We start from the raw sequence: 23,848 nt of genomic DNA, 5'->3' as shown, positions 1-23,848 counted from the left end.
AATTTGAAATATTCAATGTATATGATAAACTAGGAACCAACTAACACAAGTCTGGAGAGAGTAAAACACGGGGGAAACACACCACTTTTATTTTCATTACAAATGAACGAATTATTGATATTCGGATGCAATTATATTCAACACAATTGACTGCTGCAAAGTTTGTTACCTTTTTACTGTTGTTATGTCCCCGACCATAAATTTCATCATATCTGTAATAGATGCATTTAGAAGAAAACTATTTTATTAATTTGTGTTATTAACTTTGTTATTAATTTTTTCTGGGCCTTGCATTAAATATGTTTCTCGAGCGCCACCAGCGTTGGGACGGAGGTGCGCTTTTTGCCGACTTCTATATTCCCGGGAGCTCGTTTACAGAAATTCGAATAAAATATAACACTGTTTGTTAGTTGGCATATTTCCACGTCGCATAAAATCAAAACAATAAAAAACGAGTATGTGGAGACGACCAAGACGACCTCGGGTGATTGTGTGCCCTCTTTATATTCGCGATTGCATCAGACCCGATCATCAAAATGACATGTGTCATTCGACTCCTTAAGTCGAAAGAAAAAAAGAGTCATGCATCTTACTGAAAACTTTTGCATTAGTAAATAAAATAAGCTAATTTTGTGATTTTTATATAGTATAATACTTATTGTAGTAAATGGATATATATATTAGAGTGTTCTGTATAGATGATACGTAAACTAAATAATTAATATTAAACCGTACGTAGTTAAGGGGTATTATCACGGAAATAAAGATGGCGGAAAAAGTTGCAGCCAGCATGGAGAAAATGGAAATTCAAGACAAGAAAAAGGCACGATCTTAATTCCTTCAATTTTTCCACTATCAGATTTTCAATGTCTTCTATGCTAGCCAGAATTTCCATTTACCGTGTATCCAAGAAACTACTGGGCAGAATTGTCAAAACTATGAGCACTGTTCCGGTTAGTGAACACATGATAAATATTTTCGACCACATTGCGTCGAGTACGCACGGGAGGAGGGAGTATGGCCATTTCATTAATTTGCATTTGATTATCTGTATTTTTTTGGTCTACATAATCGAATGTTAATAGCATAATGAGGTCTACCTATTGTATTGGTCAGGGGCACTGGTATGTTTATTATTACATATGGAGACCCCCCCCCCCAAATAAAAGTATGTCAAGATTACATGTATTTAATATCCCCACTGTTTATAATATAGATATTGAATGTTTGGATTTTTTTGACTCCCATGTGCGAAGCACAAAATGGGAGTCTTTGCAGTTAGTGTGTCTGTATGTGTGTGTATGTGTGTGTGTATGTGTGTATGTGTGTCCGACTGTTCCACTGCTATCTCAAGAACCATACATCGGTTTTTGATGAAACTTGGTGCATAGATGCTCTGGGCCAATGCGCAGATTTGATTAGGTTTTGGTAAAAATCCATGCTCGTTAATTACCTAATTTGCATGATAATTAGCTAATTTTTAGCTGTTCTATGACTGTTCCATTGATATCTAAAGAACCACTCATTGGATTTTGATGAAACTTGGTACATAGATGCTCTGAACTAATGCTAGGTTTTGATTAGGTTTTGGTTAAAATCCATGCTCGTTAATTACCTAATTTGCATGATAATTAGCTAATTTTTAGCTGTTCTATGACTGTTCCACTGATATCTAAAGAACCACTCATTGGATTTTGATGAAACTTGGTACATAGATGCTCTGAACATATGCGCAGATTTGATTAGTTTTTGGTAAAAATCCGTGCATATTAATTACCTAATTTGCATGATAATTAGCTATTTTTTAGTGGTTCCATGACTGTTCCACTGATATCTAAACAACCACTCATTGGATTTTGATGAAACTTGGTACATAGATTTTCTGAACTAATGCTAGGTTTTGATTAGTTTTTGGTAATAATCCGTGGATACTAAGTACCTAATTTGCATAATGATTAGTAAATTTTCGGTTTTTCCACTGATATCTCAAGTACTAATCATCACATTTCAATGAAACTTGGTACATAGATGTCATATGACACTGCACAGACCTGATAGTTTTTATGGTAATATCAGTACATGTAATTACCTAATTTGCATAATTAATTAATTTTCAGCTTTTGATATAAGTAGTGAGCATTACATTTCAATGAAACTTGGTACTTACATACTCAAGGACTATGCAGAGATTGATTGTTTCGGATAAATATTTGTGCATATTAATCACCTAATTTGCATAATTAGTTAATTGTCAGCTTTTCCACGGGTATCTCAAGTACTAATCATCGCATTTCAATGAAACTTGGTTCATAGATCCTTTAGGACTATGCAGAGACCTGATTAGTTTCAGGGTAAATAATTGTGCATATTAATTACCTAATTTGCATAATTAATTTTCAGCTTTTCTACTGATATCTAAAGTACTAATCACATTTCAATGAATCTAAAATTATGCAGAGACCCAATTAGTTTTTGGTAAATATTTGTGCATATTAATCACCTAATTTGCATAATTAACCAATTTCCAACTTTCACACTGATATCTCAGGTACTACCATAAAAACCCTCAAATAAGAGCCACTTTGTAACACTTTCATTTCTGGGTGGTGCTTATTTGAGGTAACATGTTGACAACCCTGTAGCCAGTGGCTCTTAAACCAGGGTCATCAAACTTTTTCATTGTGAAATAGGGAAGGGGATAGGCAAACACACACACAACCAAAACAGACAAGTAATTATTAATGATGTATCATTGCAATTAATTTATTCTGTAAAAATACTGTTATGGGAATAACAAATGTCAAATAAATACGACGATTCGACGTTTCATCGACAATGTGTAGCAATGCCTGAAGTCACGTTTCACTGACAATGCGTAGCGATGCCTGAAGTCGGATTTTGTAGCACTCTCAGTGTCTGACCCAACACTCAAATCACTTGTACAATTGTTTACCAAGTTTGGTACGGCAAACTTTTTTCTTGAAAACTGGGAATAACTTGCGTGGCTGTGGCTGGCGTGGTGGTTGATTTGGTGACAATATAAAATAGTTTCGGATAGAATTGATCTGATCAGCAGCGACAGGAGAGGACATACTTGCAAAGGAAGCATGGAACGAATGATAAAAATGATGCCCAATCACTTGTATTTATGGCAAAAACAATAAATAAAAACACGTTTTTCTATAGATTTGTACAGCTTGGGTACTTGGGCATTGTTTTAATTGCGCTAGACGTCTGACAGTACAGCTTTGGTTTATATTTCCTGTTTCATAATCAAGCCAGCTTATAATGATATTCACGTACTTCACAGTCCACGCAAACAGGGTCAAACTATAGCCCCACCCCTATATAACCAAATACGAAACGATACCGAGAAAGTAACAATTACATGTATTAAAAATAATTTCCTGTGACCAATCGGAGAGACGAAATCATTCACGAAAGCCCAGGCCTGTTACAAGGCATTTTCTGATTGGTACAAGTTCAGATTATTTTCAATTCTCACAAATAGCTAATTTAAATATTTGGGTCAGGCGGGTCACGTAGACTTCACTTTGCTGTAAGACAAGTTGATCGCACAAGTTTGTGGAACTAATCCATTCGACTTCAATTTTGATTATTTTCGGCAAGAGAGTCCTCTCCAAACTAATGCCAGTTATTTTGTTACTTCCCTGAACATTTTGTCTCGAATCATCCAAAAACGAACGTCTCAAATAAAATGCAAAAAATAACCCAAAATCACGATCAGCGAGAGTGGGCTGCGTAATCATTACATTCTCACAGTCGGAGCTACGTCACGATCCCTCAAACGTTGCCAGGACCGGATTAACACCTCTGTTTTCCCCCACGCTAACCAAATTCCCCCCACGCTAAGGAAAAAATCTTTTGTTTTCTGCTGACTTCCTGTTCCGGTCCGTCTGTGAGAATGTATTTTCGATACCTCCGATTTTCCGATAAAGGCGTTCTAAAATCGTGACGTTCTTTACTTGGTTATAAAGACAACATTGACAATGAATATCTCAACGTGTCCTTCGGTGTTTCGGCAAAAAACATACTAGTAGTTACTACTGAATAGTTTGTGAATTGGTCGATTGTGTGTCAGAAATATAAAATGGACAAGTTGACAATCACATTCACGCTCTCAGTACATTTCTTTCGTCTATCATTCTTCCGTTCTCAATTACACAGGACATCAGGCAAGTTATGGGGATAATCTTTATTTGTCTCACACCTTCTGTGGGGCAATAAACAATGCAGGTGGAAGTGAGGCATGACAAGCTCGGTGTCTGACTGATTGTAAACAACCGGGCGGCTGGCGCTTATTTCAGGGTTCTTATTGACAAAACCACTCAACTCTTGGTGGCTCTTAATGGAGGGTCAAATGTAACAAATTTTCACTGAGTGGCTCTTAATTGAGGGTGGCGCTTATTTGCGGGTTTTTACGGTAATCATCACATATCAATGAATGTTTATACATGGATGCTGTAGGACAATAGACAGACCTGGATAATTGTGGGTTAAAATCTGTACATATTAATTACCCAATTTTCATAATTAACCAATTTTAAGCTTTCACACTGATATCTAAAGTACTAATTTCCATTTTAATGAAACTTAGTACAAAGATGCTCTAGGACAATGTACAAACCTAATTAGTTTGGGGTAAAACTCTGTTCATATTATTTCCCCAATTAGCATAATAATTCATAATTTGTTGGTTCTAATCACATTTCAATTAAACTTGGTACATAGAGTTTTTGTTACATTGCGCAGACCTCATTAGTTTACAATCAAATCTGTTCATGTTAATTTTCTGATTTGCATAATTAGTTTTCAGCTAAGTAATTTCAAATTATATTTAATGTGTCTCCAATACTCTCAGCACATGGGAGTTCTTTCTAAGCTTTCTTTGATTTTTACTTTCAATATTGACTTAGCCTGATATACCTCTGGTATGAATTATGGCTTGCCTTGTTTCATCAGCACCATACATGTGTTGATGTGATTACATCATGAAAACAGTCAATAATTGTCTGGGTATAAATTGGAATGATCAGCTTTAAATTTTTAGAACTTTGTCAGCTTTATTCCTAATTTGTCTGCGATTATGAGTGATATTTTGAGTCAGGTAAGAGCAGTGCAATTAGTTTTGTGTTTATTCATTTGACATATCGTATTGGTTTGTTGTGTTGCATCTATATACGCTACTGTTTTTTCTGAGAAATTTTGATCCTTGTCAGTGCCGCCATTTGAAACTGAGTCAGTTTTTTTTTTTGATTGAATCACATGTCAAGATGATTTATGACATAACTGTCACTGTTTTCTTGTTGAATTAGGAGGAAGTAGGAACCAACGTAGGTGATACTCCACAGGTGAAAAAAGCTCCCAAAGACAAGAAAAAAAAGAAGGCTGGCGCTAGTGAGACTGGACACCCAGTTGAGGTACGTACAATATGTTGTACTGGTACTGTCGAGTTAATCCAGATATTTTCATGAAATTTTGTTAAAATTGCATGCATTTGTACCTGACTGTTTTGAATTGTCTACCTTTAATTGTTTTGTTTTAGTTGAGTCCATGGCCTGATTATATACAGTCACGTATTGAAATGTTTGAGAAACTCAAGTCTGAGTATAATGATGAAATATCAGGTATTTATTTTGATTATTGTCTGTCATCTCATATAATCATTTACCTTGTTTGAATTATTTATTATGACTATATGAAACTTTGAATCAAATTGTTTGCAAATTATGGTGTCAGAATAAGTATGTTTGGACCGTCTTTCACCTGACACTGTTTTTGTCACCTTGCAAAGCATCTTTTGATCAGTCATTGACCCTATGAAGAGCCTGGATGTACTGACTGTAGTGTGGGTTTTAGACAATTAAGTTTGGAATTCAGACCACATGTGTTCAGTTAGAGGTAATTTGCCGATTTAAAAGGGTACTATGTATGTACATAATAATTGTTGATTTCCATCTTCTTCCTCTTTCTCTATTTCGTCTTCTGTCTTCTTATTTTTACCGACATATTAATATATCCTTCCTACAACCATCACCTATCTTTCCTTCGCTGCATGTGTTTATTCTTTATTATGAAAATTAGAATGATTTCACCTCATTATTTGGTCAATTTCTGGAGCAACACTTTTATATCTACTATCAAATTCCATCTTAATATTTGTCTTTTTTCAGCCAAAGAAAAGACTCCTATTAAAGTAACCTTACCTGATGGTAAGGAAGTAGATGCACAGGCGTGGCTGACCACTCCATATATGGTAGCACAAGTTATCAGGTAAGATTTTATAATTCAAATACAGCCAGTTATGAATGCAGTAAATTAACAAATTATTACATTAGTCTAGGACTCAAATAATTATGAAATCAAACTGCAAAGAATATCATAAAAAAATGGAAATCCACTGGTATATCGCTAAATATGAATCTAGATATATTTATGTCAGTGTGAATACGAGGCTGAATTCACAAAACATCAATGTCTAAGTGGAACGCACTTTAGTATTCAGTCCTGTGAATGTTTTTTTTTATTTCAGTCAAGGCCTTGCTGATAACACTGTTATTGGTAAAGTGAATGGTGTTTTATGGGATTTAGATCGACCTTTAGAAGAAAACTGTTCTTTACAATTGCTGAAGTTTGATGATGATGAAGGACAGCAGGTTTTCTGGCACTCCAGTGCTCACATGTTGGGAGAAGCTATGGAGCGACACTATGGTGGATGTCTGTGTTATGGTCCACCAATAGAAACTGGATTCTTTTATGACATGTATTTGGAAGGAAGGTAAGAATAATTTTCATAATTCATCAATTGTATTGTAAAATTGACTCCACCAATCATGTATGTTGTAACATTGACTCCACCAATCATGTATGTTGTAACATTGACTCCACCAATCATGTATGTTGTATCATTGACTCCACCAATCATGTATGTTGTAACATTGGCTTCACTAGTCATGTATTTTACATTCAACTTGTCAAAAATCAGTGGAAATAAATTCCATACAAAACGACCAAAAATTCTTTTCAGCGAAAATTAATTCCAGCCGAAATAAAGTATTCTACAGTATTAGAATTAGTATAAATCATTGGTACTTTATTAGTCCCCGTTCAGACGAAGTCCGAAAACGGGGACTTGTAATTCGGTCTCCGTCCGTCCGTGCGTCTGTGCGTCCGTCCGGAGTCATATCTCAGAATCCCTTGGACCAATTCCGTTCATTCTTTGCATGTGCCTAGTACTTTATGTGGGACAAGGATGGCCGATTGACAGCCATCTGACTTTTTGGCCTTACTGCTATATTTCCACAATTTATGTACCATTTTCATTCATATTTGGCACATACATCATACATATCAGTGTGTTTCATAATCAGATCAAAGATGGCCGAATACCGGCTGTTTTTATTTTTGGCCATATTACTAGTACAAGGAACACATGTTTTGATGTAAATAAACAAACTGTTGTATACGCCACTTGGAACTCAAGTTTCAAGGACACGCTCGCGACAACTTCTTCACTTTAATATGACGAGCACAAAGAGAACTTTTAAAAATTTAACGGGGACTGTGTCATTTTCAATGACTTGTTATTCATGCAAGTTATTGGAATTAATCTTTTCACCAGTTATGATTGTTTTGACTTCATTTTAGACAAGTTTCTAGTAATGACTTTCCTAATCTGATGCAAGTTGTCAAGAAAATTCAGAAAGACAAACAACCATTCGAGAGATTGGAGATGAAGAAGGAAGATTTGTTAAAAATGTTTGAGGTAAGTTACATCCTGACATAGCTAGCCTTGTATCTATATGATGTTCCACTCACTGCATACCACTCTACTAATGCCTTGCTACAATGCAGTAATATCATGGCTATAGATTTGATTGGTTGAATGAAGTATACTCATTTGATATGATTATAAGGAATTCCAACACCAATGAATATAGAGTATTTTATTTCTCAAGACAGCTTGCATAAAAATGAATTGGTAAAGAGATAGTACTATCATCATATCTATGTGTTAATTGAGTGATGTGTAGTCAGGAAAATGCTGCTACAATCCTGCAAACAAAGATGGTGCCATTGTCCATTGACAATCAATTTATTTCCAGAAATAATTTATAGAGATGTGGCAAATTACTTGACACATGGAAAATCTCACTAACTAGCATTTCACTGTGATCCTGGAATGTCCTTAATTGAACGGTTGACTTTATTGCTTCCTTGCATTTTTATACTGAGTTTGACTTGAAGCACAAATTCTTACAAAACAATAATTTAGTTATTTTGAATGTGTTAAAAAATATGTCAACTTATCAATAAAGTAGTAAATGTATCACATGATAAGTTACATTTTAAATTACTATTTTTTTAATCTTTTCTAGTATAATCAATTCAAAGTGCGAATCTTGAATGAGAAGGTTACCACACCAACTACCACTGTGTACAGGTAAGATAGCAAGACATTGTTTTACTGGCTTACTTACTTCATAGAATTGATAATAAAATAAATTGAGAGCTTAGTAGATGTATCCTTGAAGAACTTAACTAAAAAGTTAAAGGGCGACAGTCGTCGCCCCGCGTTCTGTTCGATATGGGACTCATAGCGACATATGCAACGTGTGTAAAATACATTGTTTATTTACATGAAATTCGAACAAGCGCTGTGCGACGACCACTGCGCATTAATGTACAGTAAAATATTTGTAAACCAAAATTGATCAAATTTTGTAAATGGCCTCCATTGTAAATGATAAAATTATTTTTAAATCTGACCTGCCAGAACCAGCATTAGTGTAATGAACAATGACATGAACCACGAAATCAGCCACCTAGCCATCATGTGAGCTGTCTATTCATCACTGACATATGTTGATATTGGCCACAATGCGTATTTATATGAATGTCCAGATTGTATCAAGTTTCAATATGATTTGTAATCTAGACTTACATACAGTATCTTGGTTAGTTTTTGAGTTTTTGTTTTTTTCAATAAAATGAAATATGGAAGTGTATACATGGCAAAAGCCGGGTTCCTGCAAAAAACAAGAGACTTGTGACCCATACTAATAATATTAATGAGAATTTTGATGATGTCACAAATGTGATGGGCGAAGCTTGTATACGTATAATTTTACATTCTTTCAAGATGGCAAGTGATCACTAGCACGCCAAAAAATAAGCTTCACAACTATCGTATCACTGAGAACTTAGCAATGCATTTTTATTGTATGTTGGGTCAAAGATAGATCGGATAACCCTGTTTAAAGCTGGCCAGAAGACTTGTCTTTCAAGAAAATGAGTTGCCAGTCCAGTACTGACAAAACACTCACACAAACATCGCAACCAGAGATGTTCACATCAACGACCTCTTGGTATTTTCAAAGCAATGTATAGACCAGTAGTATCCTAGTAGTCTTGCAATGTCATCATAAACAAATCTCAAAGAATAATGTGAAATGCAAGCTTGCGAAATTTAAGTTTCAGCACGGTTTCTAATAAACTATTGAGACGAATCTATCTTCAATTTTGACCTCAACGCTGATTGGTGGAATATTAATGACCAAATCAATCATTGCATCACGCACTGAACCCAGACCAGTGAGAATCATCTTCAGTGTAGCGAGAGCGTTTCTACAAGCGTCACAAGTCCCTTGTTTATTTCACAGTAACCTGGCTTTCGCCATTTACACACTCCCATGATATTTTATTTTATTGAAAAAATAAACAAGAGACTGTATGCAAGTCTATAAAATATCATGTTTATGTGAATTATGATTTTCATTATGTATGATAGAAGGCATGACATTAAGTATGCGCTGGTCCCAGATTGTGTAATTTCATCGCAAATCGTCCAAATATTAATTATCTGAACTATGACCTACTATCACTTTGTTAATAAGATTTACTTGTTGTTTTTGTCTGGACAAGGTGTGGGCCGCTCATAGATCTGTGTCGTGGTCCCCATGTAAGGCATACTGGGAAAGTCAAGGCATTGGAGGTTGTCAAGGTGAGTTAAAATGTATAGAGTTGGGTCAAGGCACATGTAGGTCTGGACTGAAGTGTTGGGTCAAAGCATGTAGGATTCAGTCAAAGCATGTATGATTGAATCAAAGCATGTATGGTTGACTAAAAGCCTGTAGGTTTGACAAATACTAAAACCCAACCCAAAACTAAAATCATAATTATCAAGCTAAATACTAGTTTTCATCTTTTCAGAACTCTGCAACTTATTGGGAAGGCAAGGCAGATGCTGAATCCCTTCAAAGAATATATGGAATCTCTTTCCCTGATACTAAACAGCTGAAGGAATGGAAGCATTTCCAGGAGGAGGCAGCTAAGAGAGACCACCGGAAGATTGGACGTGACCAGGAATTGTACTTCTTTCATGAACTCAGTCCAGGCAGCTGTTTTTTTCATCCCAAAGGAGCTCATATCTACAACACACTTATCAATTACATCAAAGTGAGTCAAAATCTTTGCATATTAATTAACTATTTTGTGTATTTATGAAATAATACTAAAATAATTTAAGTAAATATTAATATTTTAATTTGTTTGTTTTTCAGAGTGAGTACAGGACTCGTGGATTCCAGGAGGTGGTATCCCCAAACATCTATAATAGTAAGCTGTGGGAGACTTCAGGACACTGGCAACATTATGCTGTGAGTGGAATTCACTTTTAATCATATAGTCTAATTCATTGTAGTTAGTCTTTTGTTATCCTGTAAACTAAACTAAATTACACGGATTCTTGTATTTGTAGGAAAACATGTTTTCATTTGAATCTGAGAAAGAAAAGTTTGCTTTGAAGCCGATGAACTGTCCAGGTCACTGGTACGTCACGCTCAATCTCCACACTCCGATTGTGTACTCACATTGCTGACTCTAGTTATGCTTGGATTGCCTCTGAAAACAAAGACTTAGATTGATGTTTTGCATGCTTGTGTTCCTCTGTGTCTGTCTGTTCACACCTTTATCTTGGTCATGCCTGGGCCAATCACATTCAAAACGGACAAATGGCAGTCATTTTCTGCCATTCTAGAACCAGATCATTTTTGTGTACAGTACAGATGGTTTTCGTTACACACATGGTACATACATTGCTAATTATTTGACCTTGATGCACGTCATTATGTTTATTAAATCAAATTTCAAATTTCAACACAAAGCGTTGTTTACACACAATCTATTGATTCACAACATAATCACGGCAGATGATATCCACACTGTATTATATATGAATTTTATTATGGATATTTGAAAAAATCAAACAATGATCAAAGACCAGGTTTTATGACTAAACAGAAGTTGAGCATGGGTGCTTAAGTCAGACGAGTACTGTATTGAACCAAAGTCATGTTAGTTGTGTTTGTTCTTTCTCTCCATTACGTGTAACTGTCATGAAATGCTCTCATTTCTTCCAATCCTGTAGTTTAATATTTGACACCAGACCTCGATCATGGCGAGAATTACCATATCGTATGGCTGATTTTGGTGTTTTGCATCGTAATGAGTTGTCGGGAGCACTGACTGGTCTTGTAAGAGTTCGTCGATTTCAACAGGATGACGCCCATATATTCTGTATGTCTGAACAGGTATGTTCATTGCTATAGTAATCCATGGCAATAACACAATATTGTTGATAACGTTTGGAACTAAAATTGGATAATGTATGATAGGATTGTCATCGGTTGGTAGCCATTACGGTGTGCCGCTAATTTATTAATAAAATATGCTGTCTACACCCTGAATATACACAATTTAGTTGCATTCATTTATCTCTCTTAAATGAAAGAAATTTACAGTATTCTTGGGGTGGAGCTACATGACAGAACGTTCTATGTTGCGTTGGCGTATTTCTATGAGCTATGCGCAAACTGCTGTGGAACGCCGGTCGAGACACAGGTGCAAACAGCTAAAGTCGAGGAAACACCACAAAATAAACTTTGACGTAATCCTGAACAACCAAATTCATATATGTTGCACATGTAGGGGTAATCTTCTTATACTGTTCAGGAGAGTCTCAACAACTATTCTGAAGTACCGTTTCCTGAGAATTCTCGTCTTTTGTTTTCACTGGTGATGGTTGCCAGGCAGTGAAAATGCCTGGATGCTGTCAGAGAACAGCTGTTCATGTTTTTCTTGAGATATATTTGATATTGCAATTTTATATAAACTAATTAGTGCCCTAGGGTGTTCTGTATTCTACATGATATTCTTTTATTTTGTCTTTGCAGATTGTTGATGAAATGAAAGGCTGTTTGAATTTCTTGAAAAGTGTTTACGACACCTTTGGTTTTACTTTCACCCTTGTGTTGTCTACAAGACCTGAAAAATTCCTTGGTGAAATTTCAGTCTGGGATAACGCTGAAAAGGTATCAATCAATCAAAGAAATCAATATAATATAAATGAATACAAAGGAACGGATATGAATTATTAATCTGTGAATTCAAATCCTACTTGACAGAATATGAATAGAGCGCTAACTTCAGCACAAACAGATTTTTTGTAACTATATGAATCTTGTTTACTGTGGTCATTTATTGCATAAATAAATGCGTTTTGGTCCGATTGTGCAAACTGTCCAAAAACACAACAAAGCTATTATTAGCAAAAAACACAATCTCGTGACTATGATACTGTTATGTTTGATCATTGTAGCATATGCTGATTAGTCTTTGTGAATGAAGTCCAAAAATGGACCGCTATGTGTGCATGGGGCCAATCTCATTCAAACTTTACACACCCATCATGCATCTTGTAACACATAAGCCTGTGCATTCTTTTTGGGATTTGATTCAAGATGACTGAATGGAGGTCATTCTAATGTTAAACGTTCATCAAAATTAAGTATTTCTGTCATTCCAAAATCAGATCTCAGTCAGACATGTGTGGTTTTTATTCAAACTTTGTCCCGACCATGATGCATGTCACTTTGTTTTGCAGATTGGATTCAAAACAGCAAATGGGCAATATTTCTGACATGTCTTTCCTGTTCATATCGAACTTTGCGCATACATAATACATCATACATATGCAAATGCATTCGTTTTGTCATTTGATTCAAGATGGCTGAACGCCTACAATTTTAATGCTAAATTTCATTAAAATCATGCATTTCTGTTATTCCAGAACCAGATCTTGGTTGTGTATTGGCAGATTTCAATTCACTACGTTCAATTACCCACCATAGACTCCGGTCAGTCAAAATGACTATTTTGAACTGTAGGCATTAATCAGCGATTCTGCCAGTGACGGAGAGATAGAATCTAGGTCAGGGGAAGCCCCATGACCTCAAGATTCTTTTACCCCTTACGTCACGAACCCACATGACCGAGGCCACATGGCAGCGCCATAGGTAGCCGTCAATCACTCTTCATTTTTCTCCGCCTCGTCGGGGAATGATTCTGAGCGGCTCTGCCTGGCTCTGTTGCTTTTTCCTGTCCGGGTTTCTAGCGTGGGTCGTCGCCGCAGCCGCGGCATCTGACATTCTAGCTGGTAGGATAAGTTTTTCTTGTCTTTTTACCCTCGTGTCGTTTTCCCCTTTGTGTGTTATGCTTTTCCACAACAAAGAAATTAAAACCCGGCGCCACTACGTAACCACATGTTGGTTTCATGGCGGCACCTTTTACAACTGTAATTCGTTTCCCTCATGCATGTCGTCTTTTATTTACAATGTATTTAGCAATATATAGATGTAATGACAGCACCAGGGCTCGCTGCCGTTTTCTTTCCAGTCTCCTCGTGTTTCGAGTCGACCGTGCAGTGGTTATATTCAGAATTTACCAGCATAGAACCCGCATCCGAGATACTTTGTCGTAGCTGCGTGCGGGGTTCGGGTTTTTTTGCGTGAAGGTGTGTGTTTTTTCACTGGAGTTCTGAGGCCTGAGATTTTCTTTCAGAGCCATCAAAATCGCTGAGACTGACCTCGTCACAGCAAGGTCGCGCGTCCAGTAAACAAATCGGTTAAAGTGAGTTGCGTGTTTTGCATGAGTGGAAAGTCCTCACACTCGGCTACCGGGCTTCGTGTACCGGGACGTCGAGTAAGAGGCCCGATGGTGGAGGTACCGATATTTTTCTCGGTCTCCCCCACTGATCGGAGGGCATCCTCACAGTCTGTTTTTTTCAGGCGGTGGTTTACCCGATTTTACCGACTGCAGCGAGGCTGTGCCCCTGGAGGCTTTCCTCCTATGGGGCCCGTTGCGGGTCCCTTTGTGGACCCTTCCTCGCACGGCGCCGGGTTTGCCTCCGAGTTGAGGGCTTTGGTCGAAGGACTGTCGGGGCAATTGCGTCCCTGGCAGGCCGGGTAGATCAGACGCAGTCGGAGCGAGCTGTCTCCACTGTGTCCCTTCGGTGGGCAAGCAGGAAGAAACACGAAAGCATGTTTGCATTCAAACACGTCTCTTCCGGGTAACCCCCGTTCCCAGCCGCGGCTCTCCCACTATTTTGGGGGGGAGGCCGAGGCTCAGGCTAATTGCACCGGGCCTCCTCTGGAGCCTCGGGCACTGAATGCCAACGGGGTGCTGGCAGCCAAGCCTCCGATCTCTGGGCAGGGCTTTCAGGGCAGGGCACACGTTGACCCCCCCTACTTTCAGCCAGCTAGGGTTCGTCACGCGGTAACGGTACAACGGTAACGAATTTACCCTTGTCTCCGCTGTGGGTTTTGACTCCCTTCTTACCGACCCACGGGCGTCCCCAGAGGGAACCGACCCTGTCATGAGACGCACAGTCGAACACGCTCCCTCTCACATATTTAAAGTGAAACAGGACGCAGTTCGCTCGCGTCGGATACAGCCGGTACTCCGGGCGGTCCCTCAGAGTCTTCCATCTGTATGACTCGGTGAGCCACGCTTTTGGGGTGATGCGGAGTATCATCGATCCCAGTGATACGATGTAGATACCCCCACCCTTGATCCTAAGGCGACCACCTAAGGTTGCTTCAACGCTTATGGGATCACGGGCGTCGGGATCCAAAGCAACCCCGTTGGCACGTCTCCCCCTGTCCGTCTGAGTGCGGAGTGGGGCGCAGAGCACGCAAACGGTGTTGATGGGCGGCGTTGGTCAGCCGCGGAGGATGTAATGCTTAAGGCCCCCGGGTGGGGATAACATTAGGCAACACTTCCCGCTGGACCAAACGCTACCCGGTCAGTGTGGTTTCGGGATCAGACCCCATAGCGTGGGATGAGACCAAAACGCCCCCAACCGGATTCCAAGGCTCCTTCCCCAGACCCCGGTACCACGAATTTGGCAAACCGGGCAAAGGGGGACAGCCGCGTTCCATGGGTGTCCTTGCCAATTGAAGACGACCCATCCAGCCCTGAGGGCAGAGTTGCTTGAGCGCATTATTGTGCGTGCCCAGGACTCTGGAGACCTTGGAGGCAGAACGCACCAGCCTCCTAGACCAGGCGACATTTTTACTGGTGGGCCACCGCACATCTACATGCGACACCCCCTAGTGTCACCTGGCTCTCTTGGCCGGGCCACTACTGTGCTACGAGACGCGGCCTTAGACGCACGTGTTTTCGCCGACAAGCTGAGTCGGGGTACGTCCCCACCTCAGTGACGCATACTGGACATCCTCCACCCTCTTTGTTCAGGGAATGGTGGGTACAGTCTCGGAGCTTCGGAGTGCAATGAACCAGAGGGTTCAGATCGAATCCGCTAGCCAGTTGGCCCTGTCAAGGGCAAGCGGAGGGCACCCCAAGCACAGAAAACACAACGCCCTAGGGCGTCGTCCGCTAGCCATAGTCAGCCAGGAGGCAATCGCTCATACCCTTCCATGGGAGGGAAGAGTAGTGGCGCGCCCCCAGGGAGGAAAGAGCCAGGTGGTGGCTCCTCACCCTCTCTGGGCGGACGTCTACCCGGCAGCGGGGGAAGCGTGTTTGACGCTCACCTCTGCAACCGGGGGGGACAGGCATGTGTTCGGCGAGTGGCCAGGTCACAACTTAGTGACTACTTCAGGCCTTGGGGAACTCACCTCATGGGGGAAGGGAGCACCCTCCCTCGCAACTGTCGAACACATGGCCACATATCCCTGTCATACACAGATTGCGCCGGTGTAGTCCGGTTTGGAGACAGCGGGTGACCGATCCCTGGACCTTTCCAGGTGGTGACATCCTGTTACGGGATACCGCTGAAATCTGCATTTCCCCCCGTCAGTGTCTCCCCTGCTGGGCACTGCCAGGGGACTCAATCAGACAGGAAGTAGCAGTTTGCTGGGAAAAGGCGCCATACACAGGGTACATCAGCCGGAACTAAGTCCAGGCTTTACCCAAATGTGCTCGTAGTGCCAAATCTACAAGTGGCGGGCGTCCAGTTCTGGACCTAGGCAGACTGAATCAGTACGTGCTCCTCGATCGGTTCGACATGGAGGCACCATTCAGGGTTCTCCTCTCCATCCACCGTTTCGACTGGCTAGCCCCACTAGACTTAAGCTGGGCCTACCCGCACATACCGATGCACCCAGCGAGTTGCCATCTCCTTTGAATTGCCCAGCTGGGCCAAGTATTTGAATTACAATTACTGGTTACAACCCGGGCAAGGGATTAATAGCCAAACACGTCAGGCTAACACAGGATTTACTTCACCAGTTGGGCTCGTTAGTAAATCAACAAGTCCCACCTCGACCCAACACGCAGTTGGTGTCCCTGGGCATGGAGTTTTGACACAGAGGTAAGCTTGGCTTATCAAGCGTGTTGCTTAGCGCTAAGCAGCCTAGCCGAATGCCTAGTCAGCGTTCCCTCAGTGTCCCTCCAAGAACTAATGCGGATCATCGGAATGATGACCTCAGTTCAAAGGGTCGTTCCCCAGGCCGCACTACGCAGCCGCCCGGTATAACGCTTGTTATAACGCCGAGCTCTCCTATGGGAACTAGATAGGCGGGTTTCGTTCTCGGACCAAGTGAAGGAAGCCCTGCCCTGGTGGTCGTCACTGGCCAACCTCGGACAGGGGGGCTCCTTGGACCCGCTCGCCGCAGGTATGACTCTGGTAACAGATGCCTCCCCCCAGGGTTGGGGAGCGCATCTATTGGACCAACAAGCCCAAGGATATGGCCCCCGCATTAGTTTCGGGACTACCATATCAACCGGCTCGAACTGAGAGCAGTCTACTTAGCACTACCACGCTTTCTACCCGTAGTTCGAGACCACAGAGTCCTGCTCCGCACAGGCAACGCAGCGGTGGTCTCCTTCAAGAAGGAGGGGGGGAAGCCTTCCCCATCGTTGTCAGTCCTAGTGGAGCAAATCCTCCTTTGGTGCCTGTAATACAATGTGGAGCTAACCGCACACCACCTTCCAGGGGTGAGGAACAGTCTGGCGACGCCCTTTCAGGGCGGCACCGTCTCCAGAACACGGAGTGGCTGATACCCCAGTGGGTAGCCTCCAGGCTGTTTCGGCTGTGGACGGTCCAAGGTTAGACCGGTTTGCCGCACCCCGGGACACCAAGCTCCCGACGTACGTAACACTCCTGCTGACTCCAGGAGCCTGGGCCAGGGTCGCTTTGCTACCCCGCGGACCCACTTAGTTGTGTACGCCTTTCCTCCCTTCCCGCTAGTTCACCGGGCACCGGAGAAAACTTCGACAGATGCACACCTGCATATTATCATTGGTCGCACCCAATTGGCCAAGTAAGGCCTAGTTTCTACTTCTGTCGGAAACGATAGTCGAAACACCAGCAGTGCTTCCGGACTTACCGGACCTGCCGTCCCAACCAGACGGCGCACTACCAACGAGCCCAGCAGGTATCACTTACACGCATAGAGGCTCTCAGTAGACCCGCACATACGATAGCCTTATCTGAGCGGGCTGCCAACGTCCTGGCCAGGCCGAACAGGGATTCCACCAACGCGGCCTACATTTCTAGACTGCGAGCATACACTGGTTAGTGTAGCGGAAGGGAGATTGATCGATACCATCCCTCTATTGGCCAGGTAGCAGGCTCCTTCGTCCACCTGTTTGACGAAGTGGGTTTGTCCTACGCAGCGATCGTTGGCTACAGGTCGGCCTTGTCCCCCTCCATTCAAACGTACGGGAACAAGACTAGCCGATTGTCCTATTATTAGGAGACTATTTACTGCTTTCCAGACGCTGAGACCCCATACAAGGGAACCACCCAATTGGGACTTGTCGGCTATGTTGTCCGCTCTAAGCAGGCCACCCTTTGAGCCTCTCCGATCAGCACCACTCAAATTTTTGACGTGGAAAATAGTCTTCCTACTGGCCCTCGCCTCAGGTAGGCGCTGGTCAGAGCTAGGCGCACTGTCCTTCGCAGACGGTTGTGCCGCCTTTATGGACGATCAAGTTGTACTAAAGACACGAATCGGGTTTCTCGCCAAGAACCAAATCCCAGGACACGATCCTCAACCGATCGTCATCCCCCGGCTGTCAAATGTTGTCAGTCCGGAAGATCAGGAGGAATTACTTCTCTGCCCGGTCCGAGCGCTGAGTTGCTACGAGAACCGTACCAGGTTTTCCAGACGGGGAACCAAACACATGTTTTTGTGTTACGGCCCTGGCAAACAGGATAAGCCGGCTTCCCCGACTTCCATCTCCAGGTGGATTACTGCAACTGTACTGGAGGTCTATAATACACTATCCTCCTCAACACAGACCTTGCAGAGACACCAAGTACGAGCACATGAGGTCCGTGCGATTGCTAACTCACTAGCGCTAGCGTCAGGCGCCCCCCTCGAACACATTCTGAGGGCAGGCTTCTGGAGAACGCAGAACGTCTTCATCAACTACTACCTAAGAGACACCCAATCTATTGAGCAGGGTCAGGTTCTGATTCAAAATAACTGAATGGTTACTGTTTTGTTTACAATTGCTAAATGAATACTGTGTCTTGTTTACAGCAATTATCCCAGAGTTTGGATGAGTTTGGAATGCCATGGAAACTGAATCCAGGAGACGGTGCTTTTTATGGACCAAAGGTGAGGAATTCTTTTGTTATAAACCTAGTATTATTTTGATGCATTTTAACACTCCGCTATAAGCTTTTGCAGGATTTAAGATTTTCTCACTTTCATCAATAATCAGTCTCATCCAAAAAAATGTGACAAATGTTTAAGCAACCTTGAAGTGAAATTAGATTGTCAGCTTATGACATCAAAATTTCAAATTTCCAATGGTGAAACATCACTTGGTTTTATCACATGCAATTTATGGTACATGGTCAATGTATTTATGAAAATAAATATTGACAAGTTTTAATAACCTAGGGGTGGTGATATTGTTTCCCCATGTAGATTGATATCACTATCACTGATGCCTTACGACGTGCTCACCAGTGTGCCACTATTCAGCTAGATTTCCAGCTGCCAGAACGCTTTAACCTCAAATATGTCAGGTAAGGAAATGTCTTTACATTTGTCTTGCTTTTGTCTAAGAGTGCATTCAATGACAGACAACCAGCCACAGCCTAGGTGGCTGACAGTCATTTTCCCAATGACTGATAGCAACTGGTCAATGGTCACAGTTCGATGACTGAAACCAACCGACAGTGATATTTCAATGAGTGAAAGAAATTCCCACGAACTCTGTTGGTGACACTACGCTTGATGATTGACAGCAAGAGAATTTACAGTAAATTACCTAAGACTGGCGATTGGTTATAATCCATGGAAAATCCCTCGGCCTGCTTATATGTGTCATACTCTTTGCTGGTTATCGGTATATTTGATTCAACTTTTGGCTTCTTACTTGGTGGTTGTATTTCCAAGAAATTAAGCATTATTTGCAGTACCGCAAATGGTGCTTTTCACAGAATGAAAAACCACAGTAAACCTCACCATGCCTGCATTTGAGTAGTCCAGATAATGTCAGTGCTTAGTTAGGCATAGTATTTTGTTTTAATTACAGCTCTCTGTATGTTGAACATTCAAATTTTGCTTTTAAAATAAAATTATCATTTTTTTTTTTACATTGTATTAACAGCCCTGATGGCACTGAAAAACGTCCTGTTATCATTCATCGTGCAATTCTTGGTTCAGTGGAAAGGATGATAGCTATATTGACTGAAAGTTATGGCGGTAAATGGTGAGTGACTGAATTCTCAGTTCAATTATTGAAAGGCACAAGGTATACTAAACAAATATACAGAAAGTCATTTTGATCGAATTACCAGATTTATAGAATGTAAATACTGTATCCTGGATAGGAAGATGTTTCAATCATGGAATAATACCGGATTCTGCCGTAAATTCGCCCAGGGCCGTTAAACGGCAGTTCCGGTTTAAAAAAAAAAAATTGGGACCAAGAAACCGCCCAGGGCGATTTTTCGGCAGTTTTTTAAGGCGTTATTTTAATCTTTTCTGATGCCTAAAAGTTTCGCCGTAGTCATTGACGTCTATTCAAGAGTATTGATGCGACTTGCGTGAATGGGTTAGCTTCGTTTCGACAATGAGTTATCGCTGTAAATAATGTTAAATTATTCTTCAAATGCTCAGTTTATCTTTTGAAAACAACTATTTTTTTTATTTAAAAACAAATCATGCCGCTTTGCCAAAATCCAAGCCAAAAGATCGTACAACAACATCGGCAAATCTCTTCCATGCTGGGTTCAATAACATTAACATATTTAAATGTTTAATGGTAATTTGAACACGTTGGCATCATCCATCGTTTTCATTGGTTAATTATCGATTTGACCTGTCAGGTCAGGTCAAACATGGCGGATATTCATTTCTACAGCATCGAGCGTTGAAAATGCGATCGGAATCATTCGCTTACGATGAAATAAGTTGAAATTTATTTGCATTTCATAACAATTCAACGGATTTATTTTTTGCACGTTATTATAATCATTACTAGGTAATAATCAACAATTGTAAAACGCAGCATGACCGGATTGCGCTACCACGATCATTCGCTACTAAGCAATGCAGTTGTGTTCGTTGTTTTTTGAAACTTCTTTTAGAATATACTTTCGTTACTAATAAATACTTATTAATCCAGCTAGAAAAAAATGTATACAATTTTAGTTTCTTTCGTTTTGGGTGGTCCAACTGCCGGTGTTGAAAGTCGGCGTAGGTGGATTTTTCAATGAAAATATAAGCCCCCTAAAAATATTTGATGATAATTTTTTTGAAAATTTGAACCGCAAATAAGGGCCCACCAGCCGTGAAACCGCCCAGGGCGATTTTTCGGATGGGCGAATTTACGGCAGAATCCGGTATATATTTAAAAATAAAAACATTTGTACATCTTTAGTGCCACTTTATGCAGATCTTGTATGACAGATTGCCTGTCATTTGTATTTTTGTCATATTTGTTGACTTGCTTTGGCACCTGATATCAGATTTTTTCTTTTGGTGATGATAATTTCAATTCTCAATTAATTGAATATTTTTGTCATTTTTAGTAAAAAATGCTATTTTCAATGACTTCTTGAAAATTACCAGTCCAATTGTTTTAATACTTGGTATAACTTCTGTCAGATTTGTTAATTTTTAAGATGGTAACTCCAATTCTTAATTTGTAGCAAATATTTTTGTCATTTTTGGTAAAAAAAATAATATTATTGACTGCTTTTTAGACAATCAGGCTGGTAGTTATTAAATTCTGTAAATCAAGACATCTTGACTGACAGGATTCTTCATGACATTTTTCAAAATTTTTCAAATAAAATATATCAAATCATAACCAGAGTACTTTCTCTTTGTAATATGATGTATTTTGTTTTCTACATGTTTACTCTATTTACTTTTGTGTTATTGCAGGCCATTTTGGCTGTCTCCACGTCAAGCCATGGTGGTCCCTGTGGGGCCCACTGTGCATGACTTTGCAGAGGAGGTTAAAGATGAAATTTACAAAGCTGGCTTTTTGTGTGATGTAGATGTTGATCCGGGTGATACGATGAATAAAAAAATACGCAATGCACAATTGGCACAGTACAACTTCATTCTTGGTAAGTTTTCTGATTCTTTGTGATTTCCTTGTGTCATGTAGAAGGCTAATATGACAATGTTTGATATGTTGTGACTGATATTCAAATTGATAATAGTTGCAGAGTTTCAATCTATGCATGCCTTCCTTCTCATAACAAATGCAGCATGCTACTATTCATGGGATAAACACCATCCAAGTTTCATTGAATTACAATTACACAACTTTGTTTTCACACATTTTTTGAGATGTAAATTTATTCCTGTATCCTGAACTTTGAGAGAAATTGCATAGCTCTCGGGAATAAATAGTGTCATTTCCCAAATGAACACACCCATAACTATTAATCCTGAACAGTCTATGTGTGTGTCTATGTGTGTCAGACAGCGATGTGTTGAGTGAATAATTGTATTATAATAATTTATTCATGTATTTCCTAATTGCTTTTTTTTTACTCTCCAGTTGTTGGTGAGAAAGAAAAGACCAATAAAACTGTCAATGTACGTACTAGAGACAACAAAGTGCATGGTGAACACTCAGTATCTGCAATTATCGACCGTTTCCATCATTTACGTGACAACAAGCAGTTAGACAGTGAAGAAAGTTTTTAAAACCTCAAGTTGTTGCCATTTCACATAATGCATCTACAAAACCATTCATGTCTTTCTGTAGATCAATCTGTACAAAATTACAATTTTCTTATGCAGTCGAAGGAATTGTCTTTCACAATAATGCAACAAAAAATGGCAGCTAGAATTAAAGTAACCTACACTACTTGATCCTATAATTGTTATAGCACCCTCAAATGACTACTCTGAAATCATGTTCATATTAGATTGGAACAGCAGAGTCGTCTAACAAGTTATCTTTTCAGCAACTTTTTCATTTAACAGTATGTACATTTGATAATGCAAGCTTAAACCATTTTGGACCTTATATTTTGAACCATTTGTAAACAGTAGATTCTATAAGTGTTAGATTATGATCATTCGACTCTCTTATTCAGTCAGACTTCGCATACAAAATGGTTTACTCTCGATTCCATCCCATAATAGTGTTTAGTGCATGTAAATTTAAAACTTGTGTTGTAATTTATTTTCAAGACCATTAGAAACTTGATTTTAGCCCCACAAGTTTGTTCTTTTAGTAAAAATAATGGCCGTTGGTGATCTATAAATTGTGTGCAACATTTTAGTTACATTTGTACATTTTTCACACACTCAAGTAAATCAAAAAATAAATTTATGAACAAATAAATTACCCACTTCCAAATATATTTATGTGGAAATATCAAATTCAGTCAAAAATATTGAAACAATCTTTATCTGCTATCGACTTATAGCTTATACTATGTACTGTGGCACATGTAGCAAAACAGGATTGCACTCCATTGATATTTGGTCATAAAAATTCCACTGGAGTTGCATGGAAATTGTAGAAATCATTAATTTCAATAACTGCAAATCTACAAAATTGGCCAATCGGGAACACAAATACATTATTGTATGGATAATTTATAAATTTCGGAATGAGGAAAACAGCAGTGCCAAGTAATTCTGAAGATAGACACAGTTACTGAATAGCTATGAGAAGGACATGTCCTAAGAAAGAAAATTTTTTTTTAGTGATGAATGTTAAGGATCAAAACTATCTACATTAATATCACAATGATTTAGACCTGATGTAACACAAGATTCGGGTAGCATCAACTTAGCATTTGGATTTGAACTTGACACGCATTGACAATGAACTGTTCTGTATTCTAGATGGCATCTAGGGAAAAACAAATTTTGTGAAAATAAATCTCTTGAATTCTAAAATTGTTCTCTCGCCAAAACAAGTTTTTACAGTAGTGTCACAATGATACATTATTTCATATTTCTGTAAATCGTCTCACAATATTAATAAACTTACAACTTCAACTCAAGATGTTATTTTGTCAATTCGG

General features: G+C 39.9%; 1 protein-coding gene across 2 annotated transcripts; it reads left to right on the top strand.

Moving 5' to 3' along the window:
• The first annotated feature begins 732 nt into the window (after positions 1-732).
• On the top strand, positions 733-23,827 carry LOC100370886 (threonine--tRNA ligase 1, cytoplasmic-like). Of its 2 annotated transcripts, none has more exons than XM_085507213.1 (18): positions 733-823; positions 5,337-5,441; positions 5,567-5,648; positions 6,195-6,294; positions 6,554-6,799; positions 7,669-7,786; positions 8,400-8,464; positions 9,946-10,024; positions 10,234-10,479; positions 10,584-10,679; positions 10,781-10,851; positions 11,450-11,612; positions 12,255-12,392; positions 18,870-18,947; positions 19,263-19,363; positions 19,951-20,052; positions 21,735-21,922; positions 22,363-23,827. In XM_085507213.1, exons 1-18 carry the CDS (start codon positions 767-769, stop codon positions 22,509-22,511), a joined length of 2,184 nt encoding a protein of 727 aa, XP_085363339.1. In that variant the 5' UTR covers positions 733-766; the 3' UTR covers positions 22,512-23,827. The 2 variants fall into 2 exon arrangements, with proteins under 2 accessions (XP_085363339.1, XP_085363338.1); XM_085507212.1 differs by having other exon boundaries at positions 794-953.
• The last annotated feature ends 21 nt before the right edge of the window (positions 23,828-23,848 follow it).

Source organism: Saccoglossus kowalevskii, chromosome 13 (genome assembly GCF_978046115.1).
Source record: "Saccoglossus kowalevskii chromosome 13, keSacKowa6.1, whole genome shotgun sequence".
NCBI lineage: Eukaryota > Metazoa > Hemichordata > Enteropneusta > Harrimaniidae > Saccoglossus > Saccoglossus kowalevskii.
Note: the sequence above shows the minus strand (reverse complement) of the source record. Positions and strands in the feature narration are given on the sequence as shown.

Excerpts from the sequence above, each read along its gene's own strand:
- LOC100370886 (XM_085507212.1), top strand. The coding sequence starts at position 867 with ATGTCTTCTATGCTAGCCAGAATTTCCATTTACCGTGTATCCAAGAAA. Across the intron at positions 12,393-18,869 it reads TCTGGGATAACGCTGAAAAG|CAATTATCCCAGAGTTTGGA; the intron begins GTATCAATCAAT and ends TCTTGTTTACAG. Across the intron at positions 20,053-21,734 it reads GAAAGTTATGGCGGTAAATG|GCCATTTTGGCTGTCTCCAC; the intron begins GTGAGTGACTGA and ends GTGTTATTGCAG.